General features: G+C 39.5%; 1 protein-coding gene across 1 annotated transcript; it reads left to right on the top strand.

Moving 5' to 3' along the window:
• On the top strand, nt 1–2,353 carry ptger4a (prostaglandin E receptor 4 (subtype EP4) a; the record flags this gene model as incomplete). Its single annotated transcript, XM_080765999.1, has 2 exons — nt 1–789; nt 1,755–2,353. The coding sequence occupies 2 exons, from the start codon at nt 1–3 to the stop codon at nt 2,346–2,348; spliced, it is 1,383 nt and encodes a 460-aa protein (XP_080622125.1). The 3' UTR covers nt 2,349–2,353.
• Between the last annotated feature and the right edge of the window lie 12,939 nt (nt 2,354–15,292).

The following is a 15,292-nucleotide window of genomic DNA, read 5'->3' as shown; positions in this document are numbered from 1 at the left end:
ATGAGCAATCACTCAATGACAGGTAGGATCATGGTCCCGACCATACCGTCTATTATGTTTATTTTCGGTGTAGTTGGGAATGTCATCGCTATAGTGGTTCTGTGTAAATCGCGAAAAGAGCAGAAAGAGACGACGTTTTACACACTGGTCTGTGGACTGGCAGTCACAGACCTTCTGGGGACACTGCTCGCCAGTCCAGTCACCATCGCTACTTACGTGAAAGGATCGTGGCCGGGAGGAGATTCGCTCTGTCAGTACTTTGGATTCACCTTGCTCTTCTTCTCTCTGGCGGGACTGAGCATCATATGTGCGATGTCAGTAGAGAGATACATGGCCATAAATCATGCATATTTCTATAACGACTTCGTTGACCAGAGACTGGCGGGCTTAACGCTCCTGGCAATATACATCTCCAACGCGCTCTTCTGCGCGCTGCCCAGCATGGGCTTTGGACAAGTGAAACAGCAGTATCCGAAGACCTGGTGCTTCATAGACTGGAGGAGCAACGACAGCAGCGGTGCCGCTTTTTCCTTTATGTATGCTGGCTTCAGCTCCGTTCTTATCCTCGCCACCGTGATCTGTAACGTGCTGGTGTGTGGAGCTTTGATTCGGATGCACCGGCGCTTTGTTCGCAGGATGTCGCTGGGCACCGACGTGGGTCGGAATGTTGTGGATCTGAGGAGGAGAGGAGGACGCAGCTTCGGCCGCCTGGCTGGTGCAGAGATCCAGATGGTTATTCTCCTCATCGGCACGTCGGTAGTGGTGCTCGTCTGTTCCATTCCACTTGTAGTAAGTTTGTTTTCTTGTCATTAAATTGCGCGCGTATTTTACGCACAAAAGCGTATGCACATATTTTATCTAGAACATGGTATTGTTTATCACTTTTTGTGTGTAGCCACAGTAGCCTAATATAGTATTAGTTTTCTTCGGCCACAAGCCTAGTGTAGCCTACGTACTTTTCCCCCTTGGAATTTTAAGTTCAATACAAATGTCAGTCAATTGAATCATCAATCAATGCTTTAATCTAGGGGTCTTCACATTTTGGACCCCCCTGAGAGAGAAGACAAATTGGACCTCCCTGATTATTGTTATTTTTGAGGGGCTCTCCTAGGTTTAATGCTTGTTTTTAGTTCAATGTTTGTTTTAAAAACGCGATTGACAATGAAGGGAAATGTGTGTCATCTTGTCCCTAACACAAACATGAAATGCCATTAACAATAAAGAGAATTTAATGTTTGTGTTGGCACCGTTTGTTTTACATCACCATTACATCACCATATCAACATGAGTTAGACCTTAATATATTAACGCCCCTCACTTCACACGGGGTGTGATTTTCCTTTTCAATTCAGTAGGCCTAAAAGACTTCCATCATGATAAGAGGCTTTCAAAGCTATCAAAAAATGCAGCTGATTGTGTCATTGATGTCTGGTTCTGTTGAGAGATTTGAGACTATATCTTAAGTATTCAATTGTGTTTTTCTTTTGAGTCACTTTGATTCTAATCTCTCAAAACAGATTCAGCAGCCAGCACCCCCCCCCCCCCCCCGTTTTAATTTATTTTTGCAAATGGGTTCCCAGTTCCCAGATTGCTTTAATTATAATGTAAAGATTAGATTTATATCATGTAAATAAAAAGAGTCACATAAGTAACAACTGCACAAGCATTTCACATAGCCTATATACTTTTTAACTATCCCGCTTTTGCCCTGTTATAGGCCTATATTTAATTCAGGCCTATATATTGTCTTCCAGGCGCAGGTGTTTTGGAACCAGCTGTATAAGACTCCAGTGGAGCTACGGCTGGAGAAGAATCCCGACCTGCGAGCGATTCGTTTCGCCTCCTTCAATCCTATCCTCGACCCCTGGATCTACATCCTGCTTCGCAAGGCTGTGTTTCTAAAGCTTCTGGAGAAAATCAAATGCGTCTTTTGCAAGATTGGAGCACGGAGACAACAAAGACAGGGACACTTCCACTGCATGGAGGCTCATCGGCTGTCCTCCATCATCTCCACTAAGGACATTCACACCCTGATGTCCCGCGGTCTGAGAGATGGATCCATATCCAGTACCTCTCAGACCCTTCTCTACCTGCCCAAAGCAGGTGAAATGTACACTGGCTGCCATCATTTTGGACAGTTTGACTCTAGATCGCCTTCAGTCAGAGACTCCCAGGGCTCTTACTCGACAGAACAGGTCAGTGATGATGAGAAAATGGAAAAAGAGAGTAGAGAGGGTACATATGTGACCAAGGACATCTCGGCTGTGACTGTTATGCAGACATGCGCAAAAGACCAAGCACTTCAAGTGTCGCTCAGCACAGAGACAGTGGAAGAGAAATGCATCTGACATCCTTGTTATTGTTTGAACTGAATTGTTGGTGAGACTCATAAAAGACTGGTCAAAGCTAACTTGTCAAACAAGACTGTAATTTCATTGAAAACCAAAAAAAGAGTAAAGCATATATAGCAAATTTAGTACAGAAGTACCACGGTATCTCAATGATGGATAACTATAACGCAATTGTCTTCTTTTATTTCGACCACAGCAGATGTTAAGGACAGAGATGATACATCTCATGACTCACATGTCAATTACGGCAGAGCTGTCGCCTTAACTTTAAATAACTTCTCAATCACCGTGGAAAACTTGAATGTGAAAGTCCATATGTCCAGTAAACTAGAATGCCTGAGTCAGTATGTTTGTGGTCTTTATGGTAAATAGAAAATCATTGAATCTTGATGAGTAAGCACTGGTATTTGTGCTGCCTTTGTATTGCTTGCTAGCTAAGCATCAATTCATACTGTACTCTGTTTTACAGTAGTTTGAAGCACATAACCTATACCGTATGTTCATTTATAGTTCCATGACTAATGTATACTGTACAGTGTGGTATCATGATGTGTCTCTGAAGAGAGTGTTATTGTTCCACAGACTTGGAGTGCATACAAAATATGTAATCTCCATTGAACATGTTCCCTTTTCCATCTTCCAAGTGTACAATTATTACCAGTGCCATATTTATAAAAAGACTATCATATGTCTGTTCGCAACACTATTGCTAAAGTATTAACATCTTTCCACTGCTACAGAGTGTTATCAGTTTGGTGGACAGTTACTGGGTGGTTTGAAAGTTTAAAGTCTAAACGTTAATGCTTGAATGTCTATTCTGCATCTTCACAAATAGCACCTTTAAGACTTAAGAGTCAATTTTAGAATAGAAAATGTTCACAAAATCAATGTGTATAGATTAATAAAGAATATTCTTCTCTATGAGAAGGTAAATAATAAATCTCACCACATGGAGGGAAAATCCATCCTAAAACAAAGTTTCGGCTTTTGTTGTCTTCTATAATGAATTAAGATATGCAGCCCTGTCAATAAATACATTGTTGCTGTAGAGCAGAAACCTTGCATTCAACCTTTTTGTTACATATTTTGTTGAAATGTCCTACTTCATCATACACAGTGTCATACAAAAGTAGCAAAAATATCTGATCTACAAGCTCACAGCATATCGATCTTTGCTATTTTTGAAACATGCTGAAAATTAAAGTGAAAGTGGTTAAGTGTGTCCATCCATGCTGTGAGGTTTTATAGATAAACCTATTTTTAATAAGAGCTTGTGACAAAATAACGACATTAGATTAATTGGAACACAGGTTATATTTTCCAGTTTTTGGACATACAAGGCTTCCACCAACAGCGACAATACAGACAATACATTTAGCTACACCGATGCTGTTCAGATACTGTTCAGTCCCTCGCATGTTGTGAGAGACTGAACCTTTGGCTTCATAGAATATTTTAACTGAACTTTATATCATTGTATTAAGCCAACAGTCCCGACACATGGATTCTGTTTTGAAAGTGTTTAGTGTTATAGCAGATTACAGTCTAGCCCTTCTGGTTTGTCTTGATGGTGTTAACTCATAGGCTACATAAATCTGGACTAGCCTGACACCAGAAATACAATAAAAAATAGAATGTATATTAATTCAGTTTCTAGGTAGACTTTATGGCTGTAATGAAAATGGTGACATCATAAATAGTGTTTTTATGAACAAGAATATTGTGTTCTGATATACTGAAAACACTTTAAATCACTTAATAAATTGTATGTACTTTTATTGCATTCTTTCTACATGAACTTACACGTGATTGGAGTGTATTAAAGTTATTATGAGTCATAAGGATGTATATTTGTTATGTTGTTTTACTGTTTTATCTGTGTCAGTATGTTACAAATCATCTCTGGCATCACCAGCATTAGTGTGTATTTATTTGTGCATGTATTTATGAGCATGCATACATATGCAAGTGTATATATTATATGAATTATAATATGGCAAATTACCAACCATGGAATAATGTCATATGTTTTGTCAGCTTCACATAGGATGTGTAGCATAATCAGTAGAACCTTTTACATGTTATTATCATCAAGAAGCACTCACATATTTTACTTAAGTAAAAGTGTCAATACCACAATATAAATACTCTGTTTAATAGTAAAAGTAAAATAAAGTAAAGTAAAAGTCCGGTATTCCAAATTGACTCTAGTAAAAGTACAAAAGTTCATGTTTTAGGTTGTTATTAGAGAAAGTAAAAGATCTGTGTTAATTTTCATTTTAATTTTTGACATCGCCATCATTTTTTGGTCAAAAAATACATACCCTCGTCCCCCTGTCAAAAGCAGGTAAAATAGCTAAAACGAAATAAAGCAGCAAATGAAAAAAAAATATTTTCTTTTACTTTCTCTAATAACAACCTAACATGAACCTTGGTTGGAAATAAAGAATCACACCTGTGTGAACTGAGTGGTGCAACTCCCCCCCCCCCCCCCCCCTCTCTCTCTCATTAGCAGGCAACAGTGCAACACTATCTCTCTCTCTCTGTTTCTTGCAGCGCCACTTTTGCCGCTACTGGTACTCTAAACGGACATAGTCACATTAGGACATAGGGACAAAGCTGTTCCTTGGGGTCGTTGCACCACTCAAAAACCAAAGTTGTCCTTTAAACAAATCTTTTGAAAAGAGCAGATATAAAAGCTCACAAGGCTTTGTGATGCGTTGTGATCTTGGGTTAGGGATATTTTTTAATAGCCGCAGTATACTGTAGTCAATATAGGGCTGAAGTGATAATGTTACAGTAATGATAATTGAAATCTACAATGTAACCACAATTTCTTTTGATCTATTTAATTTAAATAAATGCAGTGGAATAAAGGACAACATTTGCCTCTGAGAGGTAGTGGAGTAGAAGTAAAAGTATTTAAAATTGGAAATGCTCCAGTAAAGTAGAAAAAAAAGCACAGTCCTACTTGAGTACTTTATACTTTCCACCACTGTTATCAATATAATATGGAAATTGATGACATAATGTTCTCACACTCGCTGCCCTTTTCAAAATGTACTGAGATCATCTCATGACCCCCATTTGCGCAAACAAACAGCCCCTTGGAGGTGCGGGCCACCACTTTCCAGTTGACACAAGCAAAAGTGAGTGAATGAAAGTTAACTATGCATGAACCCGAGTGTCCTTATTCTGGACATGGCATATAATAGGCAAGCATTTGTCAAAGATAGCTAAAAGAAAATCCACAAGCTTCTACAGTACAAGCTCACAAGTCACAAGAGTTGTGATGCACTGTAAGCTTGTAGAGATCGGCTATTTTCAGAGAGCAGATTTATGAGGGGAAAAGGACAGGGGCAAGATCCCTAGGGTTTATTAACACGCTGGGCTGAGGTTATGTGAAATAAAGACTAACGGAGTAGAGTAAAATCTTTGCATTGTAATATTGAGACGAAAGTAATGTGTGAAAACAAGCAAGAGCAAGAGCAAAATTCCCAAGGAGCTAAACTGAGAAAAAAAATCTCCTCTCGTTAAACAATAAACACCGTTTATGGCTCCAATTCAATGTGATTAAGCTTAAACAAGCAATGCAGTGGTGTGGGCAAACACTGTGGAGAAGGCTTTAAACACAGTAATCTCTAGACACTGGAAAGTACGACATAAATCAAATTAAACTGCAAAAAGTGTTGAATTTGCAAGGCGCCGTGTTGCATGGAACAAGCTCTCTTTACCTCAGAGCAATTCAATATTCTCTCCTCTTACCAGAAAGCTGTGCCTCATTAGATGTGCAAATGGTCAACCAATGAGACATGATGACATTTACAGACTGTTTGTGAAGAAGTGTCCATTCACAAATGCTCCGCACAGTAGCCTCAGTGACCTCGGACCTCCATTGGAAATTGGTCCATTCTAAACAGCAAATAGAGTGATGAGTGTTATGTTGTTGTATGTTATGGAGTGTGTTGAAGGCTAATCAGATAATCAGGTCACAGATTTCTGTGCTTCGTATCAACTTACAATGAGTTAGGATGGGCCAAATGTAATGGACAAATTTCCCCAAGGGGTTATAACATACAACAATATAACATATCTACAATTAGGAAGGGACAACATTATGATGCAGGTCTATGTGCATCACATTAGAGTAATGGAAGAAACATAAGAACCATGTTTATACAGTCCACCAGTCCACCCTGTCACTCTGCACTCTGTCGCCTGTGGGCTGTGACATCGGCACTGACAGTGATAAACAACAGAGTGCACCTGCTGCTAGACATGCTTGAGAGTAAAGGACAAAAGCCAATCCCAATATGTCAATGTGAATGAGCCAGAACAGAGCGTATGGAGGGAACAGTGATTAAGGTCTCAGAGTGACGTAAGTGCATGTGTTATTGCCCTGAAAGTGATGAAGTAAATGCTGAGACGTAATTCAGGGTGCGATGGAAACCAAATAAGGTCAAGAAACATGAGACCTCTGTTTTCATTTTGTTTACCCGAATGAACCGTAGTATGTAGATTGACCTAGGCTCTACCATTAAACACCAGTTCTCAGAAAACAGCCTTTAATTTGTTAGACTTCGATTGGCTTTAAGTTTGTATTTGACTCCAGCTGTGATTACTGTAGGTGTGAACAGGCGTATAGTTAGACACAGCAATTGACCCATGTTTTCAGGCCTTATTGTGAATTTATTTTCTTACTTTTCTTCCTGAGCACTATTGCCAGGGGAGGGAGTAGGGGAGGCAGTAGAGACTGAACATGGGACTGAACATTCAGTGGCTTGAGGAGGTGGACCAATCCCCTCATTTGACCCATCTCGGGAATCATTTCATTAGTTGATTTGACTACTGGTATTATCATAGTTCATTAGCATTGTCGATGCTAACACAATTTCTTACCTCAAGCCAATTTTGTCACAATACTGTCAGTATAGGTCACTGAGGGAGGAGAGGGGGAAAACATGCAACACAAGTCTTCAGCCACAATCAAACAAGGGATGTTGACCCACTGATCTGATCAGCAGTGCATATCCTTACCACTAACTCATGTATTCCCATTTGTCTGTCACTGTATGGGGAAAAGCTTCCATCCCTCCAATAACCTGGTTAAATGGGTTCCTTTTTCTTTCTTATAATTCTTATCGCACGATTTTGTAACCCATTCTTTTCACCTAGTGTCAATTATCTAATAAAATGGGCTATACACTCCCTCTGCCAACCTACATACCAACTTGTTCCCACAAGAAAAGCAATGAATTAAAAACTTTCTTCTAGTATATCAAACAGTAGTGCATTTCTAGGTAAAGCCAGTAGGAAATAGCCAAATGAGATCGCCCACAGTTTAGCCAATCTCAGAATATTTTAATCTGATATTGCTGTTGTTTTACAAAACTAATATTTAATATTTTATTCATTAATTTGACTCATTTTCATTTTACAGTTTTAAACTTTAGACTAAATTTCACTGTTATAAAGTTCACTGTTATAAATGTGAAACCAAAAACTAAACTGAAAATTTACATAACTTACTCATACATATACCTGTAAGTGCGCGCACTTATGTACGAGTAGAAATACATTCAAATAGCATTTGCCAATTTTGCCATTTCTTTTGAGAAGAATTAATTGAGGGAGAGTCAAAACACCTTTTCTTGCAAAGTGTTCAACCAGAGCTGAGAGATGAAGGAAGGGAGGAAGGGGTGGCATTTTGATGAGACTCCAGGGTATGGAGGACTTTACTGCCAAGAAGTATGTCATCTGTCCAGAGTTGTGAAAGCCCAAGATGGACAGGTATGGGCTATCCATTACAAATTAAAGCATAAAAGCATCTGGTGTGCGTGCATGCACTATATGTATGAGTGTCAGATTTATACTGTGAAACCATTTCCCATAATCTAGGTCATATAATTGCGGAAGGGAAGCCAGAGTGTTCAGTGTTCAGTCATTCTTAATAAAAAACCTCCATAAATCTCCAACTCTATGTACTGTAGATCTCAGACCTCCTAAGACGCTACTTTTAAACAATTTTCAAAATGTACCATTAGCAGTAGCCTATAACTATGTTCTATCAATACCATGTATGCAAATAGACACGCTCCCTGAGCCGTTAATGGCACTTGCCTCGATTGCCATTATAATCTCTACATCAGGATCAGGCAGATGTAGTGCTGTAGTAAACAGATTCCCAGTGTTGATTCAGGTCTGAGGAGAGGCACAGCAACTGAAAGTCATGTGTCCAAGGATACTGGAAATGATAAAACATTTCCCAACCTACACCACTCTACTGGCCAACTCTGGTGCCCCTTCATTGATTTGTTTTATAGTTTTATAGCTGCCTAATAAAAAATGGTATTATACCGATTCCCTATCACATTATCTACTTCGGTGTTGCACATCATTAAACACAAAAGCAGGTTGCTTAACTCACTGAAGTATTGCGACAAATGATATGATAGTACTTTGTCAGTTTGCACTGTCATTTGTCTTGCGACCCAGTGGCCTTGTATGCAACACATTCCGGTATACACACATAGACTAAACACATTAAGGCATACAAGGCACACTGAGTCACAGTGCAACAGCTGTGCAGCGCACCGGAAATGCTATTCTAGAACCGTGTTGATAACACAAATGAGGGTGACCCCAATACACTCAATAATAGTTCAATTATCAGTTCAATCAGTTTCAAGTAGAAAGGGTATAGTCAAATACAACTGCTTCATTGGATCCTGTATAGACAAATCCACAGAGATGCCCTGGGCGCGGCCATGACTAAGATGTACCATTCATTTTACAATTCACAATTTAGGCATTTAGCAGACGCTCTTAATCCATAGCGATTTACAGTAAGCAAGAACAAAACATGGTAATACATCAAATACATACAAAAATAGTCATCAAGAATCATACGTAAGCTAAGAACCAGACAGTGGAATATCTATATAATGAAACTATGCGTATACACTATAGAGTGCTATATCTACATCAAATGCTATCTAAATTACATAAGTTGAGCCTTTGCATATATACGCCTGTAAGGTTGTCGAGGCATTAACTGATTAGCTACACCTGGCCTTTAGGGCACAAATCCATGGAGCAGTGCCTTGTAGGCCAGGTAGCTAATCAGTTGATGGTACACCTCAGTAATGGTGGCACCCAGGGCACCCCTCCGTGGATTTGTCCATAACAAGATCAGTGCTCTCTGAAAATGGGAACTCATCATAAGAAGAAATTATGTGGGCTATAAGATGTATTTGTTTTTTGGGTAGCTATGTTCTTAACCACTTAAACCTGTTGACCGAGGTCTATACTATATCAGCATTTTTAGTGAATGTTCGGCTATACAGTATGACATGCCCGAAACATGGACGCTAGCTAGGGTTCAATTATTAATTACTGGACTATCTTGTCAGGTATGATTCTGAGCCTGTGAATCAAGCGTGGGAATCATTACTGTCCACTGGAAAACCTACTGTATATTGGAGAAACATGATCTAGTGGCGGGGTCACTTTGACAAGCAAAATAAACACAAACGACAGGTCCTAAATCATCTGACATGGTTTCAGACTTCATGTGAGGCCACAAGCTAGGAACTAATGAGAACATTTAGTTTCTCTGCATATAATGATGAAAATGGCTTACAAGCAAGCACCAACAGTTTGCATGCTATTTAACGTGTGTGTGTGTGTGTGTGTGTGTGTGTGTGTGTGTGTGTGTGTGTGCGTGCGTGTGTGTGCGCATGCGTGGGTGTGCGTGGGTGCAAGTCTTTACATTATGAGTCTGTATTGTATACTGTATTTGACCATTTTGACATTTTAAGACACCCCCTCTCCATCTGCGGTTGCGTCCTGTGGCGATGCTCTCGTTCAGTTCCTCATCCTTTTGCAGAGCCAATGAGACACCAGCCTTGTTTCCACTGCGCAGACCAGGGCCCCTAATTGGCAGTGGCATGGATCAACATGAATGTGAGTGCTTTACCAGGGGACTGGGAATAGAGAACAAGGAATATTACTCACACACACTATATCAGATGTCGCCTCTAAGTGTTCTTGCGGCGAGCAAAGTAAACCAAAGACGTCAGGATCTAAGGCACTGCAGAAGTGGAGCGAAGTCTTCTTTTTCATTTTTCTTTTCTGCAAGATTATTATTTTTGGCCATTTTATTCTTTGTATTATTAGATAGTAGAATGTATGGGAAACAGAGGATGCAGTCTGATTCGAACTCGGGTCCTTAACCTCATGAATCCATCCCTGCATGTCATAATAATAAAACATTTGAACTGAAAATAGGCAAACATTTGACGAACATTTTACCCAGGACGTAAAAAGTGACATTATTTGGGGGTCATGACTCAGATTGTGTATTAGCTTGTCTTACACCTTGATCGAGTTACTGCATGTATGCAGCCAATACACAACGACTATTGCGCAGCAAAATGGAAACACACACACACACACACACACACACACACACACACACACACACACACACACACACACACACACACACACACACACACACACAGCTTCAGGTAGGATCTTTCCAGATATTTGCTCCTGCGACACAACATAAACTGTGGAACAGCCTTGCTGAGTAAATGAGTAAATGATCCTCTCAAGTCTATAATCTTCGTTGTTGAACACTGACCCACCCCAATTAAAAAAAAAAGATGTGCATGGAGCAATCAATCAATCAATCCAATATTTCAAATTCACCTGTCACATTCATCATTGCTCCTGTCCTGTTCATAGAAAACACTGGTTTCAGTTCTGTATACTAGTGTCATACACATGTGGAGACACGAGTATGCTCTCATCATATTCACTGCTATCCCCAGGGCTTGGCTGTACTATATAAAAAGGTACTTATCATCCCATCCTTGAGGTATGAAATAAAAACAAACATCACAAAAGAATCAACCACGATATTTAAAGAAAGATGAAGAGGACGATGAATTGACACATTGAAACAATTAATAATAGCTTAATTGAACTAGCTGATTGAAATGTCAATTCATCAGCTGTTTACTTAATCAACCATACCACCGTCACTGGATTATTGTACAGTATGTTTATCTCATACCGCAAGGACTTTTTCCGGTGATCCCATTGGACGTGTGTTTGACTGTACCCTGTATTGATTACATTTCTGTTTGACTGTACCCTGTACTGATTACATTTCTGACAATAAAGTACTCAATCAATCATTTCATTTTGCTCCACAAATAGCATATTTACTCTTTGTTACCAAAAGGTTGTGCTTTGTGACACCCTCAGTGGGCTATGATATGGCCTACCTTATCATTTTGGTGTTATGGATATGAATATGACTCACAGCCTTTGTCAAGTCACTCCTTCAGCCCCAAACCACCTTTCCTGTGACTCTTCACTGAATCTACAAATAACGCAGAAATGCCCTAAAAATATTCTTCAAGTAGACACATTAAAGGTCAAATATGTTCCGTTTGTCTGGTTATGAAACACAAACGTGAACGTTTTCGCCATGACAACCTCTGTAGGTAAACACAGTCACCCAATCCAAAGAGCCACTAATGGGCCTTTAGGTTGACTCAATTCGTTCACTGAACAGAATGTAAGATAATGTAAGAGAGAGAGAGAGAGAGAGAGAGAGAGAGAGAGAGAGAGAGAGAGAGAGAGAGAGACAGAGAGTGCATGCGTGCGTTACTGTGTAAATGTGTCAGTGGGTGTTTGTGAAAAGTGAGAGACAGACAGATATAGACAGACAGAGACAGAGAGAGAATTTTTAGGTTTGGGTTACATTGGACTGTCATGTGTCTTACTTAGCAAGCGAGACCCTTGAAGTAACTATATCTAACACATCCTGTTTGACACTGAGGACTTTGACTTCAGCCCTGAAAAATAATAAAAACATGCAGACCATTCGAGTGCTGCAGTATTTTATTTGGGTAGTCTCTCCTGAAGTGCTCAGGTATTATTCTCTGTAACTATATCTAAATTGGTTTAATTAAAAGTGGGAAAACTCAGACAATTGCTAAAAGGGTAGAAGTAGCTTATGACATTAGATTACATAGCCTATTGCTTTTTGAATTCAATACCACAGATTGTAAAACTTTCATCAAAAGCCTTAATGTCTCAGGAGCTCTGGTATTTCATTGATGATGACACTAACATTTCAGAGTGCTGCGTTCTTCCCATTTGCACTGATTGGAGCATGAACTTTGCATCAGGAGCTCACACATCCTGCTGTGACTATCTCCCCTTCATTTCCTTCTTTACATCCTGCGTGAACTGTGAGATTCTCAAATGTGTTTATTTTGAGGGTCTTTTCACTTTTCAGTGTCCTCTCTGTCAAGGAACGTTATGCTGTGATAAGGTTCTTCTGGACTGAATAAAAATAAACATTTAGAGCCTTGGGAAAGCAATTAAAAATGTAGGTTATGGCCTGGCCTGCTGGGAGCAAAAGTCAGCATCACATCCGGTATTCTCATTCAGATTTCTAGCATCCATGTTTTTCTGAAAATAAGAGACTAACGCCTCATTGTTTTTCACTGAACTCTGTGTGTGATGTGTGATGATGCCCGTAAATTGAACATAGACAATCTTCCCTCTAGTGTAGCTTATAAGGCAAGGAATTGCATTAATTTGACAGATTTTCCAAAAGTATCATTTTGAATTAAAGTTTAAGAACCCTTTAATACCAATTTGGCCAAATTGTCAAATATTAGCCTACATACGAAAGAGAGAAAATATCGGATTACAACGCTTGAGCAAGTAATTATAACCACATCCAAGGGTCTATTAAACCCTTAGAGTAATGTTAACTCCATAGACAAAACAGAAAAACTTACAAAAAAACACTGCACTCCATCATTAATACCGAAAATAACTGGAAACAGAAAATACAGTATTATTAAGCCCCGTCAGTGGCAGATGTTGGTGTGCCTTTCGACCTAACAAGCTAATCTATTTTGACCCTTTGAATCTGTGTTCAAACAAACCACAGTCAGATATTCTGCGTTCAGAAGTTCAGTATCTGGTCCCCTATGGATATGCAGTGTGCACAGTGCACATGCTATCTAACTGGCCTCCTCCCTGTCACAGGAAAACAAATCTTGAAGCGTTTGAAAGCATCAAATGAGTTGAAATGACTGCAGTAACTTTTGTAGCTTGTTGGAATAAACATTGTGAAAGACTTGAAAGAGCTCTTGCCAGCCATCTTTTACACATCATTCAGAGAAGTATCTGTCAGGAAGCTTAGTTATTCCCATAACCCGCAGGCTGCAGCTGAACTATCTCCTCGGAAAGGAAGTTCACAGGCCACTATGTGTTAACGACTTACAGTCTCAAAAAGGAATTCCTTCCTTGCCTGTTGAAATTCCATCACATCATGAAGTGAATAATATTATATAGAAACTAGATTTAATATATTATATTAAATCTAGTTTCTTATTAAAATGTGATGGGGGAAACAGATGTCAACCAAGCAACCTACATTTGATATTTTTTGTAAGCAATTTATAGTATAAATGTTAAACAATTGTTTTGTTTGTTTGTGCATAGAAATGTATTGACAGATTCCCCCCAAAATATAGCCTCGATACCCAGGCATCTAAATAGCATTGCCTCCCTCTGCTGGAAGCAATGAATACTATAATTAATTATAGTAGACATGTGTTTCTCTGAATACACACGGCTTGCCTGAGATATATGAAAATTGTGCTTGTTGACCAACAAGTGATACGGCTGCGGCAGTCTTGTGTGAGTGGCTATGCTGATATGTTAATTTGATGGAAATAGACGCTTTGCTGCTGATTCAGATTTTACAGAGGCCATCCGGTGCCCTTTGAGAGCGGTTTTGAAGGAGTCAAGGGATTCACATGTCTTAATGACTGTTGGTAGGGCGTTCCACATTTTGGTGGCATAGGAGCGAAAATAATTTAGTCCCTGGTTTGTGCCGAATCTGGGTTGTACATGGTTTGTTGCACTCAATCTGGTGTTGTGGGTGTGGACTTCGTTTACATTAAGGAAGTATTTAGACAGGTACATGGATATCTTGGTGGTGTATCGAATTTTGTGGACCAGACCCATTGCAAGGTGCTGTACCATCTGCTGTAAGCCATCCCAGCCTGTCAAAGTGGGCAGGGGTGAGGTGGGTTCGGGGGGTGAGGCCAAGTAGGAGCATAGTACATTATGAAAAGGCATCAGAGACATATGTTTGGGTAATTTACCTTCAATCATTCCTGTCATCATGAAGAAAAGTACAGATATGAATCTGTGCCGCCCATCCATCGCACGAGACTCAGAATTATTTTTTTACTGCTGTTTATTAACACCATGTTCTTAAAACAACAAACAAAACATTAACTTGGGACATTCATAGTTACATCCACAATAATACATGACTTTCACAATGAGATTCACAAACAAAATACAATACTGACCACTTTGCCTGCTTGCATTGTTTTCTAGCTCTTCTTTTCTCTATTTTACTTTACTTTACTGTACATTTCGTGAACTTAACTTAACTTTCTTCTGCTTTACATTTTATAGTTCACTTTACTTCTCCTAATTTACTGTACTTCTTCTTATCTACTTTGCTTTCTTCCTTCTGCACCAGAGCTCTCTCTCATGTGATCCGCACAGTGAGTGCACTCTCCTTCAATGTAATGAGACTTCTGCCCTCTCTCACTCACAACAGGTGTAACCAACAAGCGTAATTACCAGAAGCACAGATGCAACAAAAACACATAATTGAGAACCCTTAACACATAGAACACACTTAGAGCGCCCCCAAAAGGACAAATACAGAAAAATGAAAACCTTGACATGGCTGCAGTAACAATATGAATGAATAGTTTATGTATTCTGAGATAGGACAAAATGTATGTCCCAGTGTTTGGCGTACGTAGACTGTGTTAAGTTCTATTACTTACTGCACTGCAGCACTACTATGAGGCAGT

This window comes from Protomyctophum bolini (assembly GCF_963924005.1).
Source record: "Protomyctophum bolini genome assembly, chromosome: 6".
NCBI classification, from domain to species: Eukaryota; Metazoa; Chordata; class Actinopteri; order Myctophiformes; family Myctophidae; genus Protomyctophum; species Protomyctophum bolini.
This window is presented reverse-complemented; position numbering and strand designations above follow the sequence as displayed.